The sequence below is a fragment of the Taudactylus pleione genome, unplaced genomic scaffold (assembly GCF_031769625.1).
Source record: "Taudactylus pleione unplaced genomic scaffold, aTauple2 ptg000043l, whole genome shotgun sequence".
NCBI classification, from domain to species: Eukaryota; Metazoa; Chordata; class Amphibia; order Anura; family Myobatrachidae; genus Taudactylus; species Taudactylus pleione.
The window spans coordinates 4,664,695-4,684,444 of record NW_028284445.1 but is presented as its reverse complement, the minus strand read 5'-3'; the positions used below and the strand labels follow the sequence as shown (position 1 = coordinate 4,684,444).

The 19,750-nt window shown below is 50.4% G+C and overlaps 1 protein-coding gene across 3 annotated transcripts in view; it reads right to left on the bottom strand.

The window, feature by feature from the left end:
• Positions 1-19,750, bottom strand: part of SUPT20H (SPT20 homolog, SAGA complex component) — a 96,531-nt gene that overhangs the window by 63,071 nt on the left and 13,710 nt on the right. For all 3 annotated transcript variants that reach the window (XM_088460204.1, XM_088460203.1, XM_088460201.1), the window contains 5 exons: positions 18,466-18,524; positions 17,764-17,830; positions 8,976-9,102; positions 7,296-7,399; positions 6,962-7,078 (listed from right to left, as the gene is read on the bottom strand). In XM_088460204.1, the coding sequence (XP_088316330.1) occupies positions 6,962-7,078; positions 7,296-7,399; positions 8,976-9,102; positions 17,764-17,830; positions 18,466-18,524 (474 nt within the window). The remainder of the gene's footprint in view (positions 1-6,961; positions 7,079-7,295; positions 7,400-8,975; positions 9,103-17,763; positions 17,831-18,465; positions 18,525-19,750) is intronic.

Here is a 19,750-nt window from a genome sequence, read left to right as displayed (position 1 = left end):
GAAGACCACGTAGCAGCCTTGCAGATCTGAACTGCCGAGGCACCACGTCGAGCTGCCCACGAAGGACCCACAGACCTAGTGGAATGAGCCTTCAGAGAAGGAGGGACCGGTAGGCCTTCATGAAGATAAGCTTCAGAAATAGCCATACGGATCCAGGCTGCCAAAGTTTGCTTTGAAGCAGGCCAACCCTTTTTACAGAAGCCATAGAGGACAACAAAGCGTCCGACTTCCCAAACAAAGAAGTGCGGTCAACATAAGTCCTTAAGGCCCGCACAACATCCAAAGAGGCCTCACCCACGGAAAGACCCGGTGAGTTAAAGGCCGGAACAACTATTTCCTCGTTAACATGAAACTGGGAAACAACTTTGGGAAGAAACTCGGGCCGAGTGCGGAGCACTGCCCTGTTCCCATGAAAAACCAAGAAAGGGGGTCTACAAGAAAGAGCCCCTAACTCAGAAACACATCTGGCTGAAGCAACGGCCAGAAGGAAAACAGTCTTAGCTGTTAGCCATTTAATATCCACTGAGCCCAGTGGTTCAAACGGCGGTCCTTGGAGAGCCCTCAGGACCACAGCCAAATCCCAAGGCGCCACAGGTGGAACAAAGGGCGGCTGAATACGGAGAACACCTTGCATAAAGGTGCGCACATCCGGGATTGTAGCAATCCTACGGTGAAACCAGACAGATAGGGCCGAAACCTGTACCTTCAAAGAAGCAAGGCGAAGCCCATGATCTAGTCCCGCTTGCAGGAAGGCGAGAATCCGAGACAGACGAAACTCCCGCGGTGCATAACCTCTCGGTCGACACCACTGGAAGAACGTATGCCACACGCGATGGTATATCCTCGCGGAAGACGGTTTCCGAGCTCGTAACATGGTACGCACCACAGAGCTGGAAAACCCCCAGGACCTCAGCATGGCCGTCTCAACAGCCACGCCGCCAAAGACAGCCGAGTCAGGTCCGGGTGAAGACAAGGACCCTGAGACAGAAGGTCCGGTCGTAGCGGCAACCGCAGAGGACTGTCCACGGACAGACCCTGAAGGTCTGAGAACCAGTGCCGTCTGGGCCACGCGGGAGCTATCAACAGGAGCGTCCCTCCTTCCTGTTTGAATTTCCGGATTACCCGTGGAAGAAGGGAGACCGGAGGGAACAGGTATGCGAACCTGAACGTCCACCGGACGGACAGAGCATCCACCAGAGACGCCCCTTCATCTCTTGTGCGAGACCCGTACACCGGCAACTTGTTGTTGTGCCGGGACGCCATGAGGTCGATTTCTGGAAGACCCCACCTGTCCACCAGTAGTTGAAAAACGTCCGGGTGCAGGGACCATTCCCCTGGATGAACGTCCTGGCGACTTAGAAAGTCCGCCTCCCAATTTAGCACTCCCGGGATGAAGACCGCTGATATGGCCGGAAGATTGCGCTCCGCCCAAACCAGGATCCGAGAGACCTCTACGAGAGCCGCCCGACTGCGAGTTCCTCCTTGCCTGTTTATGTAGGCCACGGTGGTAGCATTGTCCGACTGGACCTGCACCGGGTGACCCTGGAGAAACCGCTGTGCCTGCAGGAGAGCATTGAAGACCGCACGGAGTTCCAAGATATTTATTGGAAGCTCCGCTTCTGTCGGTGTCCACCTGCCCTGGAACAAGTGTGGACCCGAAACTGCTCCCCAGCCCCGAAGACTGGCGTCCGTTGTCAACAGGACCCAATTTGGAACCCAGAACGGACGTCCCTTGTTGAGGTGGGTCGTCTTTAACCACCACGCAAGGGACAGGCGAACCTCCGGGGTGAGCACAATCGTCTGGAACTTCAGAGACTGAGGCAGCCCGTTCCACTTGGACAGGATCAGGTGCTGCAGAGGTCTGGAGTGAAACTGGGCGTATTCCACCATGTCGAACACCGACACCATGGAGCCCAGTAACCTCATCGCCGAGTGTAAGGACACCCGGCGGCTGTGCAGACAACTGCGCACCCTTGACTGTAAAGCAGAGATCTTGTCCTCCGTCACGAAGATCCTTTGCTGTCCCGAGTCCAATAAGGCTCCAAGATGCAGAATCCTCCGAGACGGGATTAGAGTGGACTTCTGCCAGTTGATTAGCCAGCCGTGCCGTTGCAGCAGTGCAATGGTCAGGTCCAAGTGGTGTAACAGGAGCTCTGGAGATCCTGCCACAAATAACAGGTCGTCCAAGTACGGCAACATGCGGACTCCTTGCAGCCGCAGAGAAGCCGCCATGACCGCCATAGCGTCCTGTATGTCCAATGACACCATGTAGTCCCCAGGTTCCAGCGCCAGAATGATGGACCGTAGGGTCTCCATCCGAAACTTCGGGACCCGCAAAGACTTGTTGAGTGCTTTGAGGTTGAGAATCGGACGATATGACCCATTGGGTTTCTGTACCAAAAATAGATTTGAATAGAAACCCTGGCCCCTCTGGGAGAATGGAACAGGCACTATAACTCCAGCCTGGAGCATAGTGTGCAATACCTTCCGCAGCTCCGTAGCCTTGTTCCGGTCTGATGGTAGACCCGTGGTGAAGAATCGAGCCGGGGGTCTGTGCCGGAAGGAGAGGGCGTACCCGTGAGAGACCACCTCCAGAACCCAAGTGTCTGTCGTAGTGAACGACCAACACCGGGAGAACTGCAGCAGGCGGCCTCCCACCCTGGGATCCCCCAAGGGGAGACCCGGACCGTCAGGCCGCAGGCTTGTCATCTGGCTTGGGGGCCGGACGTCTGGTACTCCATGCCTGTTTCCGGGGCTTGACCGATTTCTTAGGGCCAGCCTGTCGAGGAAACGACTGTGGTTTGGGCCTGCCCTGGGCCCTAGATGACCGAAAGGACGATGGTCCAGAACCAGAAGGAGCAGCGGCCGACGGGAGACAAGCAGATTTGGCTGCCGCCAGCGTGGCCACAATCTTATCCAGATCCGGACCGAAGAGAACTTCTCCGGTAAACGGCAACGCTTCCAGACCTTTCTTGGATCTGCGTCCGCCTTCCAGGATCGCAGCCACAAGGTGCGACGAGCAGCTACCGCTGCTGAAGAAATTCTAGACACCAGAGTACTAATGTCTAGAGCCGCCTCGTTGATGTAGGTGGCCGAATCACGGAGATTGCCAATCAACTCCGCCTGTTCGGCCGGACAGTCGGATTCAAAAGAAGCCTCTAATGAATCCGCCCAGCGCTCCATCGCTCTGGCAACCCAGCAAATGGCCATAGCCGGCCGTGCTGCCCCCCCTGCAAGGGAATAAGCGTACTTCAGGCAGATTTCTACCTTGCGGTCCGTAGCATCCTTAAGGGAGGACATGGATGGCATCGGCAATGTGGCACTACGGACAAGACGGGTCACGTGAGAATCCACCTGTGGAGGGGATTCACACTTAGCAAAATAATTATCCGCGAACGGATAAGCCACCGCCAGGCGTCTCTGCGGCTGGTATCTTTTGCCAGGTTGTTTCCACGCCTCCTCTAAATGGTCCACCAACTGACCCGAAAGAGGAAAGACTGTGGCATCGCCCTTCACATCTTTGAAAAAGGCATACTTAGATTTAGCCGCTGGGGGAACTTCGTCTTCAATCACCAAGGCTGTGCGGACCGCCCGAATAAGTCCAGGAATATATACTTTGGACTTAGCATCAGCGTCCTTAGTATGGAAAGGTTCCTGATCGTAAGGATCCAGAATCTCCCCATCATCAGACGTCCCTTCGTCATCCTCATAAGGAGCGGACAGAGACGCCACCGGCCTTTTATGAGGCCGCATCACAGACTCCCCTTGCAACACATCCGACAAGTGCTGTACAGAACTCGTCAGGGAGTTAACCCACGCTGGCTCCTGAGAACCCGGGAGCGGGGAAATAGGGAGACTGTGGGGTACCACCAATTGTCGTGGGAACCCCTGCATGGGTGACGACACCACAGACTGCTGGGACAAACCCATCGGAATAAACGCGGGCTGCGGAGCTAACTGGCCCACTAAAGCTGTTAACGCCTGAGCGAAACAAGCCCAGGGCGGCTCCTGTACCGGTGCTGTAACCGTAATAGGCCGCGCCATGGACAAACACTGCCGGCAAAGGCCCTCCGCGCTACCCTCCCCCTCCGCTAACGGTACTTTGCACGTGGTACACTGTAGCCGGAGGGGAAAATCACTTTCAGACATTATGGCACCACGTATGTGACCTCTCTCACCAATTAAGTATTAAATAGGCGAGAGACCACCCTGCAGCACCGCACCGCAAGGGCTTTAGCAGAAAGAACAGGGACAGTAATAAAGCTGACAGTTTAGAGAAGAAAAGTTACAGGCAGCGCTAGCACAGTCACATACAATGCAGAGAAATAACAATTCCTGCACTAACAGCGCTGATCACTCAACTACACAGACACAGGGCCTGGTAGGACACAGCGCTGCATACACAGACCTGAGCCACAGCGGAGGAGAGGTATGCGGGGGGACCCAGACCACGATGCTTCCTTCCAGACTTCCAGCAGCGTTCACCATGCGTTGCAGAGAAGATGGCCGCCGAGGAGCAGAGAGAAGCTGGCCTGGGGGAGGAGCGCTGACACAGGACCAGTCAGCACAGTGCAGAGAGGGCTGTGTGCAGCGGGGGAGGCGCCGGCTGTGAGACAGGGAAGGCGCGCTCCCCTGGCATGCATTTAACCCCTGGGACGCCGCAGCGCTACCGCTCTGCTGCGGTCCGCTGTCCCAGGGGGTAGTGGAAGCGCAGGTTGGTCGCCTGGCTCCACGCTGCAGCCAGTCCCCAGGGAGCCCCCTGCCTGGGGACTTAGGACCATGTGATCAGCGGGGACCCACCGCGGGACCCCGCTGCTTACCTCTGTCCCCCTTGAATCCGGCCATGGTCCGGAGCATCTGGGGTCACCGCTAGCTGTGACCCCAGACGCCCACCAGCATCCCCGGATCAGTACCGGCGTTCTGGTACCGGCGGGGTGTAGGGAAGACAGCATGGACGTCAGGACTGACTGTCCATGCTGTTCATCCAGATGTGCAGCCACAGCTGCATGAAGAAAAAGCTTCAGGGGCTCTTCTAGTCCCCACTCCAACAGGTGCACCCGACTCCGGCCGGGCACCAAACTAAACTGAGGTGCCTTGGCCCGGGGGCGGGGTATAGGAGGGGGACCTAGTGCATCCTGGGAGGCTGAAAGCTTAACTCTTTGGTGCCCTGCGACTGACGTCACACCTATACCCCAAGGTATCCTGTGGATACCCTATGGACCCTGAAGTAGAAATAGCTAACTTACAGCTACAGTATCTCTTATAACGCAACATCCCGCTGTATTTCTTGACTACATTACAAAGTAATAATAATGACAATATTCACAGTATGATAAAACAGAGTATAATGACTTAGTAACCACCGTCGGCTGATATTTAATAACACAAATGTTCTCCAACATCTATGTTACCCTCTAAATCTTACATTAGCAGGGAAGAACATACAGTTTTCATTACACATTATATTTATATATCTCTACAAAAAAATAATAAAAAATATATTGGCACCATCCATCACGGCCTGCTCCAGTGCTGGAAATAAATGTTCCATTAACTGCAAAAGTGGATGGCGCATTCCAGGACATAGGAACGTATAGACCAGCATGTGGTCAGAGCGATGAGTGATGGGAAAAAGATGGTTTTATTCACACCCGTTTCCTAGAATCCCATGCCTTGTTGTCTGTTTCCAATAGACTTTTATTAGAGCAAACTATTAGCCGGCCAGACAGTCTCAGTAGTGAGGGCAGTGGTGCAGATGGAGGTGATGTTGGCAATGTTTAGGACACACACACACACACACACACACACACACACACACACACACACACACATATATAGAAGATAGTTTATATGAACAACAAGAACAAAACAGTTTAACCCCTTTATGTACTATAACAGGCACCATGAGAGGATAGACACGGAGCTATTCTGCACAAATCCTTCGGTAATCCTACTTATTTTAAAGACCTTCAGTTGATGGGTCAAATTGCAAAGTTATAAAAATAGGGTAATAAAAATACTGTGCCGAAAACATTTATACAGGGCCACAGGGCCACTTCTCGGGCTAGAGAGGTACTAGTACTAGAGAGGAGGCGTGGCCAAATATGGGGGCGTGCTCATAAATCCATTCATAGTGTGTGTGCGACGAAGGGGAAGTTGGAGAACAGTGCACCACATCCATTGCTTACCAGGGCCCCCCAGACAAGTCCGGGCCCAGATAATTATTATACTCTCTTGGCGCCCTAGCATACATGTAAGGATTAAGGGCCTGATTCATTACGGATCGCAATTGAGATTGTAATAGTGATTACACAAGCAGTCGCAGCACAACATAAGGACGCCCACCTTACCTTACACACATCCGTAATCCTTAGCAAGACTGCAGAACCATCGGTAACATGGAGTACCATCGCAGCCTCACGCACATGTGCACAAGCTCTGACCTTACTCAGGAATTGCTAACCTCATCACATGCTGTGAGTACACAAGCGGCGTATGGCATCGCAGTGGATAATTTATGCATGCCCCTACAAGGGTGTTCAGACACCTTGGCACGCAAGCATTTTGCCGATTATCCCCCCACCGTCACCACCCCCAAACGATAATTCCTGTCACTCTACAATGGATCTACATAGTCACTGCTATCCCGATCGCAGTGGAGTATTCACGCACTGCGACACATGCGCAGATGCAGATCGCAACAATCGGCCGAGTGTGTGTGTAATCGCAGTTGCGATCCTTGCTGAATCAGGCCCCAAGTGTAGAGAATCCTTTATGAGAAAGAACAAAGAGCACGAGATGAGCCACAGTTGTAAGAAAGAAGCATGTACCAGAGCTTACTAGGTGCAGAAACGCCATCAAGGGCAAAAGTCTCTAAGTAAAAAGTGGCCGCGTGCACAGAACATCACAACGGAGGCCTCAATAGTAAACAGTGTTGGGTGCAGCATTGGGTAACGCTTACCTGCATTGTTGGACGCAGAAGAACATGCCTTGTCTGATATGTTGGTGACTTTAAGTTGCCAGACTGCCGGTAGTCACGTATTTCAGTAATAACACACCCACAGTGGAAGATATTTACCTGCACATCAAAGAATTAAAAAAAAAAAAAAGTTGGTGTATAAGAGACTAAATATTAAACCTAGAACGTTAGTATATATTGAGGTTGCTATACAAGTTCATTGTATACATATGTTTTAGATATGAAATTGTCTGCGTTAAAATAAAGAATTGTTAGAAACACAATTTTCACCTCATGAAAGCAAATACAATTCCTGGTGAATTCAGGGTTTTCTCACCTGTGACTTTTCCAGAAGATCCACTAAAATCGGTGGCAATTCCTCTGTGTCTATATACTCGAGCAGCTCTCCTTCATCATACGGCAGCCGGATGGTCTCAGAATCTAAAGGACATAAAACAATTACAGCTTTACCACACATTCCTCAGACGCCGGTGTATTATAGCTCAGAGTTTTCTCTTCTTGCTCTCTAGACTCCTTTCCCAATAATGCGTTTCTTCCTTCTTAAAACAGAACATGTAACTAACTAAAATGAAAAGGCATTTGGTAACATTCCCAAACCATTTTACCCTTGTTCTGTAATGAAGTGAAAGAGGAAGTCTTGTGTGCAGCGGCGACTCCTACCCTCTTAGATGAGGGGGGCTGCCGCCGCTGAAAACGGGAGGGAGGGTGCAAATACTCACCCGGTCACCCACTCCTCCTGGCCAGGTCCCGGTTCCTGCGCAATCGGTCTGTTAGGCACCAGGACCGGCACATGAGCACTACTGGCGGGGAGTCACGCATGCGCATGCCACCAGCATCCAAAGGGCTGCAACGTCTGCAGCCCCTAGGAGCCGGTTAGGGCTGGCGGAAATGCAGAGTAGCGGCTTCCACCTTGAAGCCGCTCTCTGCTAATAGCAGCCCGGACTGGCAGTCCCAGGGGGAGAAGACACCTGCCCCCGAGACTGCCTGTTGTATATGTAACTGGTAGGTTGCGCTTCCAATGGGAAGCCACTGCCAGTCACAGTGTAGTCAGTGCAGTCACGGACTACACTGAGGTGGTGGATTTTGCTGGGGGGGGGGGCTGCAGCCTGGCAGCCTCTAGGCAAAATCTGCCACTGTTGGTGCGTATATATAACAGTCTCTTCCCACCGCTAGCACAACGTTATCTCCCAGTGGGGGGAATTCAATTCAACGAGATGTTGAATAGCCACGGGAGGGAGCTCCCGCGGCTATTCAATTCACCGCGCTCTGTGGTCGGAGAATGCCGTTTATCGTGCCTATCGCGCCTTAACAAGGGTGTTAAGGCGCGTTAACCGGCATTCCCTGACCAAAGTGCCGGGCGCGCGGCTGTTAGCGCCGTGCTAAGCAGAAAAATAGCTGCGCGCCCAGCACTTTGGTCGGAATTCTCCTCGCATCCCCAGGGGAGTACGAGAAAAAATCCTTAGCGCGCCCAAACAGCGCGATATATTGAATATCTGCGGGAGCTCCCTTCCGCGGTTATTCAACATCGCGTTGAATTGAATTCCCCCCAGTGATAGCTTTCTGAAACTTATACACATCTACTCGTACATTTCTGACAACACGTTCATGATTAGCAATATATAGATAAAACATGTCACTGAGTAATACAATAAGTGAGAAGGATAAAAATAAAGTGAAATATAATACATATAAGACACAAATGATGTTATTACATTATCTGTATAAACTCCTGTAATTAAGGTCTATATGAATTGTCAGCACGGACATAAACCAATTCAGTATTCAATAGGAAAACTTGTGTATTACAAGGAATAAGGCACCTGCATTATAAATTACAGGTATAGGACATCACCTGGGATTTCTGCCTTGTGCTTTTATATGAACTCCTGGGTGACGCCATATCAATTGGCAGGGAGCACATCTGTATATCATATATGATACTATGGTATTGCTTGGAATACATACATCTTTAACAGAAGTCAGAATGGAACGGTACCTGAGCCGTTCTTGCCCCGAAGCATCAGCGAGTAGCCCTCATTCCCAGGATACAGGTTGACCACTAAGCATGAGAGAGACTCCTGCATTACCAGCTTCTCCAACAGATTCACATTTCGCCTTAGTTTCTGTTACAGAAGACCACAGAGCAGGACAATGACTCAGTGTTATACAGAAAATAATCAAAGAATAAACTTCAAAATTCTGCAGGATACATTCTGTACTTTATAACTTTTTACCATTAGGTGCTTGCAAGCCATATGGTTGATTTGTACACATTAACTCATGCAATCTATTACTGTAGAGGACTATACAGCAACAGGTTTATGGTGTAGCTAGAAATGAAAAAAATACATACAGTACGATTATTAAATGAATATTAATATTATGTACTAATGGCTGTTGTGGTTATGTAGTCACAGGAGCAATGAGGATGCCCTCTAGTGTTCACATCAGGAAGTACAACATTGATAATTATATAATGTCTTCCACTGCATAAACACAACAATTAATGTAAATATTTAGGAGCATTATTTATTTTTTATATTTTTAACAGTTACTTATAACAAGAGATATGGTAAGAACTTACCTTTGTTATCTCTGTTTCTACGAAGTCCATAGGGTCCACAGGGTTGACCTTGGGGTATAGCTGGATCTGGATCCACGGGCACCACGCAGTTAAAGCTTTGCTGCTCCCAGGATGCACTTGGGTCCGTCCTCCTCTATACCCCGCCCCGGCCACAGGCACCTCAGTTGGTAAGCAGCTAAGGCCGGAGGAGGAGACTAAACAGAGAGAAGGAAGACTGGAACACACAAGAAACCATACTCACAGAAATGGGAGACGGAAAACCGGTGACCAGCCACACAGCCCATTTGAAGCCAGGTGCGTCAGGGCGGGCGCCCTGTGGACCCTATGGACTTCGTAGAAACAGAGATAACAAAGGTAAGTTCTTACCATATCTCTTGTTTTCTACTTCAGGGTCCATAGGGGGTCCACAGGGTTGACCTTGGGGATGTCCCAAAGCAGTTCAACTAAGGGCGGGGACGCTCCTGTGCTGAAAGGAGTACCCGGCGCCCAAAGGATGCATCCTGAGAGGCGAAGGTGTCAAACGCATAAAACCTCAAAAACGTCTGAATTGAAGACCAAGTAGCCGCCTTACACAGCTGAACAGTGGAGGCGCCACGTCTAGCAGCCCAAGAGGGACCCACAGAACGAGTGGAATGAGCCTTAACAGAGGCTGGCACAGGTAAACCCTCCTGCGCATAAGCCTCACAAATAACTGAACGAAGCCAACGGGCTAACGTTTGCTTGTTGGCAGGCCAACCCCTCTTGTGAAAACCGAAGAGGACAAACAAAGAATCCGACTTCCTAACCGAAGCAGTCCGGTCCACATAAATTCTAAGTGCCCGGACCACATCCAAGGAAGCCTCACCAGCCGAAAGATCAGGTGACTGAAAAGCTGGCACAACAAGTTCCTGATTAATGTGGAACTTTGAAACCACTTTGGGCAAAAACTCAGGACGCGTGCGGAGCACTGCCCTGTCCTGGTGAAAAATCAGAAAAGGAGGGCGACAGGAAAGCGCCCCCAATTCTGAAACCCTCCTGGCCGAAGCAATTGCCAGGAGAAAAATGGTCTTATACGTCAGCCACTTGAGCTCCACCGACTCAAGCGGCTCAAAAGGAGGACCCTGCAAGACCCTCAGTACCACCGTCAAGTCCCACGGAGCCACCGGAGGCACGAAGGGAGGCTGGATCCTGAGAACACCTTGGAAAAAGGTGTAAACATCTGGCAGTGTAGCAACCCGTCGCTGAAACCACACGGACAAAGCAGACACATGAACCTTCAGAGAGGCCAGGCGTAAGCCGAGGTCCAAACCCGATTGAAGAAATTCCAAGATTCTGGAAACCCGGAACACCTGCGGATCATAGTTTCTGGATTCACACCATTGAAAATAAGTGCGCCACACCCTGTGGTAAATCCGCGCGGAGGCAGGCTTGCGTGCCCTAAGCATGGTACCAATCACTGAACTGGAGAAACCCCTAGACCTCAAAACGGCTGTCTCAAGAGCCACGCCGTCAAAGACAGCCGACCCAGATCCGGGTAAAGGCAGGGCCCCTGAGACAACAGGTCCCGACGCTGAGGAAGAAGGTACGGAGCGTCGATGGAGAGGCACCTCAGATCGGAGTACCAAGGACGTCTGGGCCACGCCGGAGCCACCAGCACGAGCGTGCCGCCGTCCTGCTTGAATTTCCGCAGAACCCGAGGAAGTAAGGATATCGGAGGAAACAGATACGCCAGGTGAAACGTCCATTTCACCGACAGAGCGTCTACCAGACAGGCGCCTGCGTCTCTTGTCCTTGACCCGTAAACGGGCAACTTGTGATTGTGACGGGAGGCCATCAAGTCCAGCTCCGGCAGCCCCCACCTGTCCACGAGTAGCTGAAACACCTCTGGGTGAAGCGACCATTCCCCGGGATGCACATCGTGACGGCTGAGAAAGTCCGCCTCCCAATTGAGGACTCCGGGAATGAAGACTGCCGAGATCGCTGGAACGTGACACTCCGCCCAAGCAAGAATGCGAGACACCTCCGACATTGCTGCCCGACTGCGAGTTCCCCCTTGGTGGTTGATGTACGCCACCGTGGTGGCGTTGTCGGACTGCACCTGAACCGCCCTTCCGTGAAGAGCGGGGCCGGACGACTGCAGGGCCCTGTACACAGCCCGCAGTTCCAGGATGTTGATGGGGAGAAGTGCTTCTTCCGCGGACCAACGACCCTGAAGCGATAATGAGCCGGTCACTGCCCCCCAACCCCGAAGACTGGCATCCGTCGTGAGCAGGACCCAGTCCGGGATCCAAAAGGGGCGCCCCTCGACCAGATGCACCGTCTGAAGCCACCAAGCCAAAGACTGCCGAACCTCCGCGGACAACACCAGCATCTGAGAGCGGATCCGGTGAGGTAACCCGTTCCATTCCGATAGAATCAGCCCCTGCAGGGGCCGGGAATGGAACTGGGCAAATTCCACCATGTCGAATGTCGACACCATGGACCCCAGAACTCTCATAGCTGAATGGACCGACAGGCGGCAACTGCTCAGGCAACTGTGTATCCGCAGCTGCAGGGAGGAGACCTTCTCTGTAGTCAGGAAAATCCGCTGCTGACGAGAATCCAGCAAGGCTCCCAAATGAACCATCCGCTGTGATGGAATCAGGGAGGACTTCTTCCAGTTTATCAACCACCAGTGTGCTTGAAGACAAGCAATGGTCAGGTGGAGATGTCGAAGAAGCACCTCCGGGGAGCTCGCCAGCAGCAGAAGATCGTCCAGGTACGGCAACAGACGTAGACCCTGACCCCGAAGGTGGGCAGCCATAACCGCCATCACCTTGGTGAACACCCTCGGAGCCGTGGAAAGGCCAAAAGGCAACGCCCGAAATTGGTAGTGATGGTTCAGGATAGCAAACCTCAGATACCGCTGATGTGCCGGTGCTATGGGCACATGGAGATAGGCGTCCTGGATATCGAGGGAGACCATATAATCCCCGGGTTCCATCGCCAGAATGATGGAACGTAACGTTTCCATCCTGAACCTGGGAACTCTGAGGTATCTGTTCAGAGACTTCAAATTCAGGATAGGGCGATGAGAACCATTGGGTTTCTGTACCAGAAACAGAGTAGAATAGTACCCCGTCCCGCGCTGAGACTGCGGAACGGGAACAATGACCCCTGCTTGTAGCAAGGATTCTATAGCTACCTGAATCTGACCAGCTTTGGTCTTGTCCAGAGAAGGACTCGTACAGAAAAACTGGTGGGGCGGCCTGAACCGAAAAGACAGGGCGTACCCCTGAGAGACTACTTCTCGAACCCAGGCATCCGTGGTGGTATTGTGCCAACACTGGGCGAATTGGAGAAGTCGGCCTCCCACTCTGGGGTCCCCCAGAGAGAGGCCCGTCCCATCAGGCAGCAGGCTTATCCTCCTGCTTGGAAGAAGGGCGCCGAGCACTCCATGCCTGCTTCTTGGGCTTGGGTGCGGCCTTGGTCGCCGAATGTCTCGGGAAGGACTGGCCCTTGGCCTTACCCTGAACCCGAAAGGACCGAAAGGCAGAGCTCCTCACTTTAGCCGGCGCAGAGGCCGAAGGGAGAAAAGCCGACTTGGACTTAGCCAAAGTATCCACTATTCTGTCCAAATCCGGACCAAATAGTAAATCACCATTAAAAGGCAAGGCCTCCAGACCCTTTTTTGAATCTGCATCAGCCCTCCAGGACCTCAGCCACAGGGAGCGCCGAGCAGATACCGCTGCAGCCGACACCCTAGAAGTGAGCAGGCTGGCATCCAAAGACGCTTCCCCAATATAGGAAGCTGCATCCCGCATCTGTCCCACTAACGCTCTCTGGATATCCGGAGCCTCATCAGGAAAGGTATCCTCCAAGGCATTGGCCCATGCCTCAATGGCTTTAGCCACCCAGGAGATAGCCATGGACGGGCGAGCCACCGCCCCGGAAAGAGAATAAATGGACTTTAAACAAGTCTCCACCTTCCTGTCCGTGGGATCCTTCAAAGAGGAGATAGACGGCAATGGCAACGTCGCGCTTTTGATCAAGCGGGTAACGTGGGAATCCACCGCCGGCGGAGTTTCCCATTTCCTGCAATGAGCTTCAGGAAAAGGATAGTTCGCCGCCAACCTCTTCTGTGGATGGAACCTCTTACTAGGTAATTGCCAGGCCGCCGCCATATGATCCGATAATTGATCAGACAGGGGGAACACAGTTGAGGTCACCTTGGCCTTTTTAAAATTAGGAAACTTCGACCTAGGAGCCGGCGCATCATCCTCAACATGTAGGATAGCCCGCACCGCCCTAACTAAGGCTGGAACATTAATGGAGGACTTAGCTTCCACCTCCTGCCCCATGACATCAGAGTCAGAGTCCTCATGGATTTCTCCATCATCTGAGGACACTTCCGAGTCCGACAACTGCGCAGCTAGTGAACTCACAACCGGACGTTTAGACACCCTTGGTGGCACATCACCTTGCAACATAGACTGAAACGCCGAGGATGAAGCCGCCAGACTCTGTACGGAGCTGGATAGAACATCCACCCAAGGCGGAGGAGCCGTCGGAGCAACACTCTGCAAAGGCACTACAGACTGACACGTCCCTGGGGAAGACTGCACATACACAGGCAGTCCCGAGTAAGGACCCACAGTCTGGGCCCCGGGGGAAGACCGCAACATTTGTGGAACCCTCGGGGAATGGGGGATGGTGGGCTGCGGTAACGCCCTAGAAGGGACCGCTGATGGGACCGATAACCGGTCCGCAATAGACGCCAGCACCTGTGAAAACATCGCCCAAGGAGGGTCCTGTGATACAGGGGGGTTGGAGGGGCCCGGTACCAGCTGGCACCGCCCGCACAGACCATCCTGAGATAAGTCCTCCCCATCAACTCCAGCAGCACAGCATCTGCAGGAAAATAGCACAGGAGCCACAGAGCGCTCAGTCTCCTCATCCGACATGATACCGTAAATACACAAGAAATAGGTATCACCAGAGGAATTACGGTTTTAACACCCGCGCACTCACCAGTATGCGACACAACAGCCCAGATATGGTACTGTGTAGCACACAACAGTATGTGACTGACCCCACAAATACGTGTTTTATATATGTGAGGGTCTCAGAAAAACGCCCTTCCCCCACACACCTGCCGGGCCGTAGGAGAAGGAAAGGGATAGTTATAAGCTGACAGTAAGGAGAATAAGTCACAGACAGGCAGCACTAGCAATAGTCACATACAATGCAGAAAAGTTATACTCACTGCACCTTCCGCTACAATCAACCGCCCAGATTCAGTGTCTGGGAGGGCTATAGCGCTGTGTACACTGTCCTTTAGCAGGGGAGAGGTACACAGGGGGACCGGTCCACTTGATACCGCCTGGGAGTCTGCGATGTGCCAGTAAAGATGGCCGCCGGAGACCTCAGAGGAGGAGTGGCCGTAAGATAAGAGCAGCTCAGCGACGCCAGACTGCTTGTTGAAAGGCGCGCTGAGCTGAGGGGAGGAGCCGCTAGACAGGGAAGGCTGCCTCCCCTGGCTAGCAATTAACCCCCGGGTTGCCGGTCCCGCTACCAGCCTGATACCCTGGTGGTCTAGCGGACATGCGGGGTATTCCTCAATTGAGGGGGAGCCCGCCGCCGCCGCTAGCGCCTCCGGTCTGTCCCCAGAGACCGGAGGCTCCTGACTGCATTGAAGTATCCGCGGGCCGCCGCACGCGGCGACCCGCGGCTTACCTGATCCCCGTCGCGTCCGGCAGCAGTCAAGGGAGTCCCCAGAGCCCGGCTAGTACAGGCTCTGGGGTCCCGCCGCGATCCCCAGAGCTGTACTGGCGTCGCGGCGCCAGCGGGGAGAAGGAGCGGCAGCGTGGACGTCCTAAAGGACAGTCTGATGCTGCCGCTCTAACAGTGTAAAAAAAGAAGAAAAAAAAAAAAAAATTTCTCTTTTAAAATAAAGCTTAGGGGCTGCTCCTGCAGCCCCACTGCGACAGGGTGACCCGACTCGGGCCGGGCACCAACTAAAACTGAGGTGCCTGTGGCCGGGGCGGGGTATAGAGGAGGACGGACCCAAGTGCATCCTGGGAGCAGCAAAGCTTTAACTGCGTGGTGCCCGTGGATCCAGATCCAGCTATACCCCAAGGTCAACCCTGTGGACCCCCTATGGACCCTGAAGTAGAAATAGCACCAGCACAGTCTGTCGTGCTTTACAATTGGAAAAAGAAGAGTAATAGGACGATATTGGGTGATTACAGACTGAGAAAGGTAAGAGGGCCCTGCTCGCTAGCTTATGTGGCAGTTTAGAGCAGGGTGCTATGGATTGATTAGAAAACGCACAGATAAAGGACTTTACACCAAGCATAGAAATAAAAAGTAGGGCAGACATAATACAATTGCGCAGTATATATAAAAATGCAACAAAATGAAGTTCAAAAGTGTTTAACATTGCTCAGGTTGTCAGCCAGGAGACAGGCAGCAAGATATGATGTACATTTGCAATGCTGTGGTTACAGTGACCATGTTTAGAATATTTAATGGCTTGTTGGACTAGCCATTAATGCCAACAACAAGTGATCTACAGTATTAATCTCTATGTAATGGCATGTACATGCAAAAAGGTGGCACATAAGTAACTATGAGAAATTAGCATCTGCATTCATTTCTGACATGGTTACTTCTGTGCATTATATTCCATTCATCTTCAACAGTGTACTTGGCATAAAACAAAAGACAGTATACTCAAGATGTGTTCCACCCTGAGAAAGATCTAAGCGCTAGATCAGGAGTTACAGTACACAAGACTAAAGGTGCCTACACACTAGACGATGTGCTCACGATGCAATATTGTGCGCTATTACCCTTGTACTCTCCCCGGACACAATATGGTGCCAAAAAGTGTCCAATCTGACTTAAGATCTATCGTGTACAAAATCTATCTATCGCACAAAATCGTGTATGAGAATGGCAAATCTTACCTGCAGTAGGCAACAACTGAAGATGCAATGTACGACCAGCGGGTACGCGCATCGGCATCGTGATCATGAGTGGACACTCACGATTTGGACATATTTTACACGATTTGTCGTTCCGATGCGTCGAAATCGGGCGACTTGTGTAAAATATCGTCTAGTGCAGTGGTGTCAAACTGGGGCCCTCCAGCTGCTGTGAGACTACATATCCCAGCATGCCCTGCCACAGTTTTAGCATGCCCTAACAGCAAAACTCTGGCAGTGCATGCTGGGTTGTGTAGTTCCACTGCAGCTGAAGGGCCAGAGTTTGACACCACAGGTCTAGTGTGTAGGCACCTTAAGAGGCAGATCTGAGAAGGGAGAAATCAGAAATGATTGGTCACATGTAGTGCGCAACTTGTTTAGTCTGCACTAACGTTACACTCGAGGGCATTTACAAAAGGGGTCAAATGTATACCCCAGTATAGCTTTTGCTGCTTGTCTGGGCAGATGACTTATATATTTGTGGCAGAAAGGAGTAAGTCAGTAAAATGATCACAAAACACACAATGTCACCTATGGTACCACTCCCTTATTTATTTGTAACTTGTACGTCTATGCTCAACTCCTTTATATTCATTATATTATCCAATCCTGCAAAAACACATTTGATTTTTGAATTACCAATGCACTACCACACAAATCTGCAGAGTTTAAATGTTCTTTCCTTTAAACACTACAGTGTGACCGTGCCATAAAGCAGCTGAAATAATTAGCCAGGGACCCCCCGTGTCTATCTGGAGCCATGAAGTCATCGCATGTCTACATGTCCTGCTAATGTGTTCCACATGTATTCCGATCTGAACACACCGGTAGTACCTGGGAGAAAATAAAATACCGGCCTAAATACAGAAATAAATAAATAATGGGAAGCAGCGGGGGGTGACGGCTTGCAGTCACATAATGAATGTACGAGCACGAGCTGAGGGTTAACCTGACACGCAGAGGAAATGAAATCATATTTAATGGCAGCGTGACAGAGTGTAGCACATTCAGAACATCAGTGTTTCCACTCTAATGAAAACAAAGGGATCAGTTCTAGTAAGAAAGAGCTTTCATCCAGATATAATACAGACACCTTACACCGTATAGGATAACAAAATAATGGTTTCAATTATAGTAAAAAAATGTTTCTATTTTAGAAACAATTTTTGGAGTCCCCCACCCCCCACTCTTACCAAAGGAATTGTTATATTACAGAATGTACAGTAGGTGTGAAACACAACGGGCAAATGTACCTTAACTTCCGGTTCCTTTTCACATTCTTCTATGTACAGGTCATAGAGCTTGTGGAACACAGATTTTCTGGGACAGAAAGACATGAAAGAGAATTTGCCATAATATGAAGACTATTAAATAATATCAATATCTTGTATACTAAATAGAAGCATTCATATTATAAATATTTTAAAAATCAAACTACATATTTATTTAGATTTAAAAGCAGACCTACAAGTTACCGTGTATTAACCTGCTACCAATAACATTGAGATATTATATTATAATATATATATATGTATATATATCTTTATATCAATGATTTTCACTATTGAAATCAGGACGATGTGCCTGTGTGGACCCCCAGGCCCCCTGTACAGTAGCTACTTGCTAATACAGATCCATTGGCATTCAGCTGCATCTGATTTTTTGCAAATGTAATTACATTCCCAGAAACCAGCAATAAAAACTGGGAAACATGAGAAGTGGTAGGTATGAGGGGAACAAAGGGGATGTTAGCCTGAGAACCTTGTGGACCAAATTGTGCATATGAAGAAAGCTACAGTACATGGTAGAAGCAGCACTAGAGTGCAAATACACATCCGTGGAATGGCCACATTACAGTATGTGAAGCCGCTGGTGACCACTGTACAAAAATGACCAATACTAAAAAAGTTAATGATTTACTCAAAATAGTAAAGTAAGGGTTCGTTTATAATTACCGTCCCCCGGATGAATGCTTGCGTTTTGGCGGTCTCTGTCTGGCGCTCTCAATGATATACTGGGAAAAAAAAAACAAATGCAGCTCTAGAACGAATCTCATTACTTTAGGTTCCCCCCTCAGTGGTATCAATATAACGTAAAAATGAAGCTAACATTTAGCAGAAAAATGAAAACTCTTTGTACACCCAGTTTAACCTGTTGGCAGCACATAACAGTTTTACTTTGTTTTTATATGGACACAATGAAAGTATTAAAAGGTTTTTTTGTTTTACGCTCCTTTATATGTGATTATCAAGGGAGCGATAATAATCAATACAATACCATTTCCTAGCAATAAACGAGGGATTTGGATTTTCCAGTGCTGACCAGACTGTTTGTATTAACCAGGATCCGTGTGACTGGGGTTAGTCTATCCAGATCTGCCTTCTGCTCTCCTTACTACAATGTTCTATAACAATATAATACACATTGTAGAGCACTGCAATATCATAGGTTAGGATATTGTACTAAACCAGGAGAGCACAGGGAGCCCAGGACCCAGGAACTGCCTAATAAGCAGATGTTGGCCTGCAGTCTCTGTAGTACCAAGTGTTGTGGACTGTGCGGAAACATCCTAAGAATGTGAGTTCTGCTAGGTAATGACGGAGTGCACTGCTACCCAATTACTCTCTGTATGCCTGGGGGAGCTTTCAAAACATGTGCTACTCACCAATTTGTGGTATGACCCCCATAAGTGCGGTAAGCCTGTCGCCTGTATGATCAGCAGAGTTCTGAAGGTATACATGATACTGCTATTCTGGACGCATTATGAAGGGGTGAGGTGGCTACTTGGGCCTGGAGATGAGCGCTCACCTGTAGACGCTGCACCCCATAGCTCTTGTCATTATCATGTCAGTGCAAGCTTACTGAAACAGGGCTCAGAGGAGAAGAGTGGGAGTCGGGGGTGGTCAGACTGCATTGCTGCGCCCGTTAATTTTCTCTTCCAAATTTTAATGATGGCAACGACATAGTATTGTACACCTAGCTGTATAACTTGGGGAGATCTGAAGGTGTGTGCCACGGATTCCTATTCTGTGACTGGTTTATGGACCTTTAGAGTATAACTGGTGAGTATAGTAGTGGCTTAGCAGTACAAGAAACTCGCAGCTAACGATCTATGGCGCTGGTCACACGTATTGGCCCTGTCTTTGCCTGTTTACCCTATATTGTGTACTTTTTCTTTGATACTTTTCCTTCATTGTGCTACTTTTGCCTCAATAATGCTAAGTAGCCAAATCTAGGGCA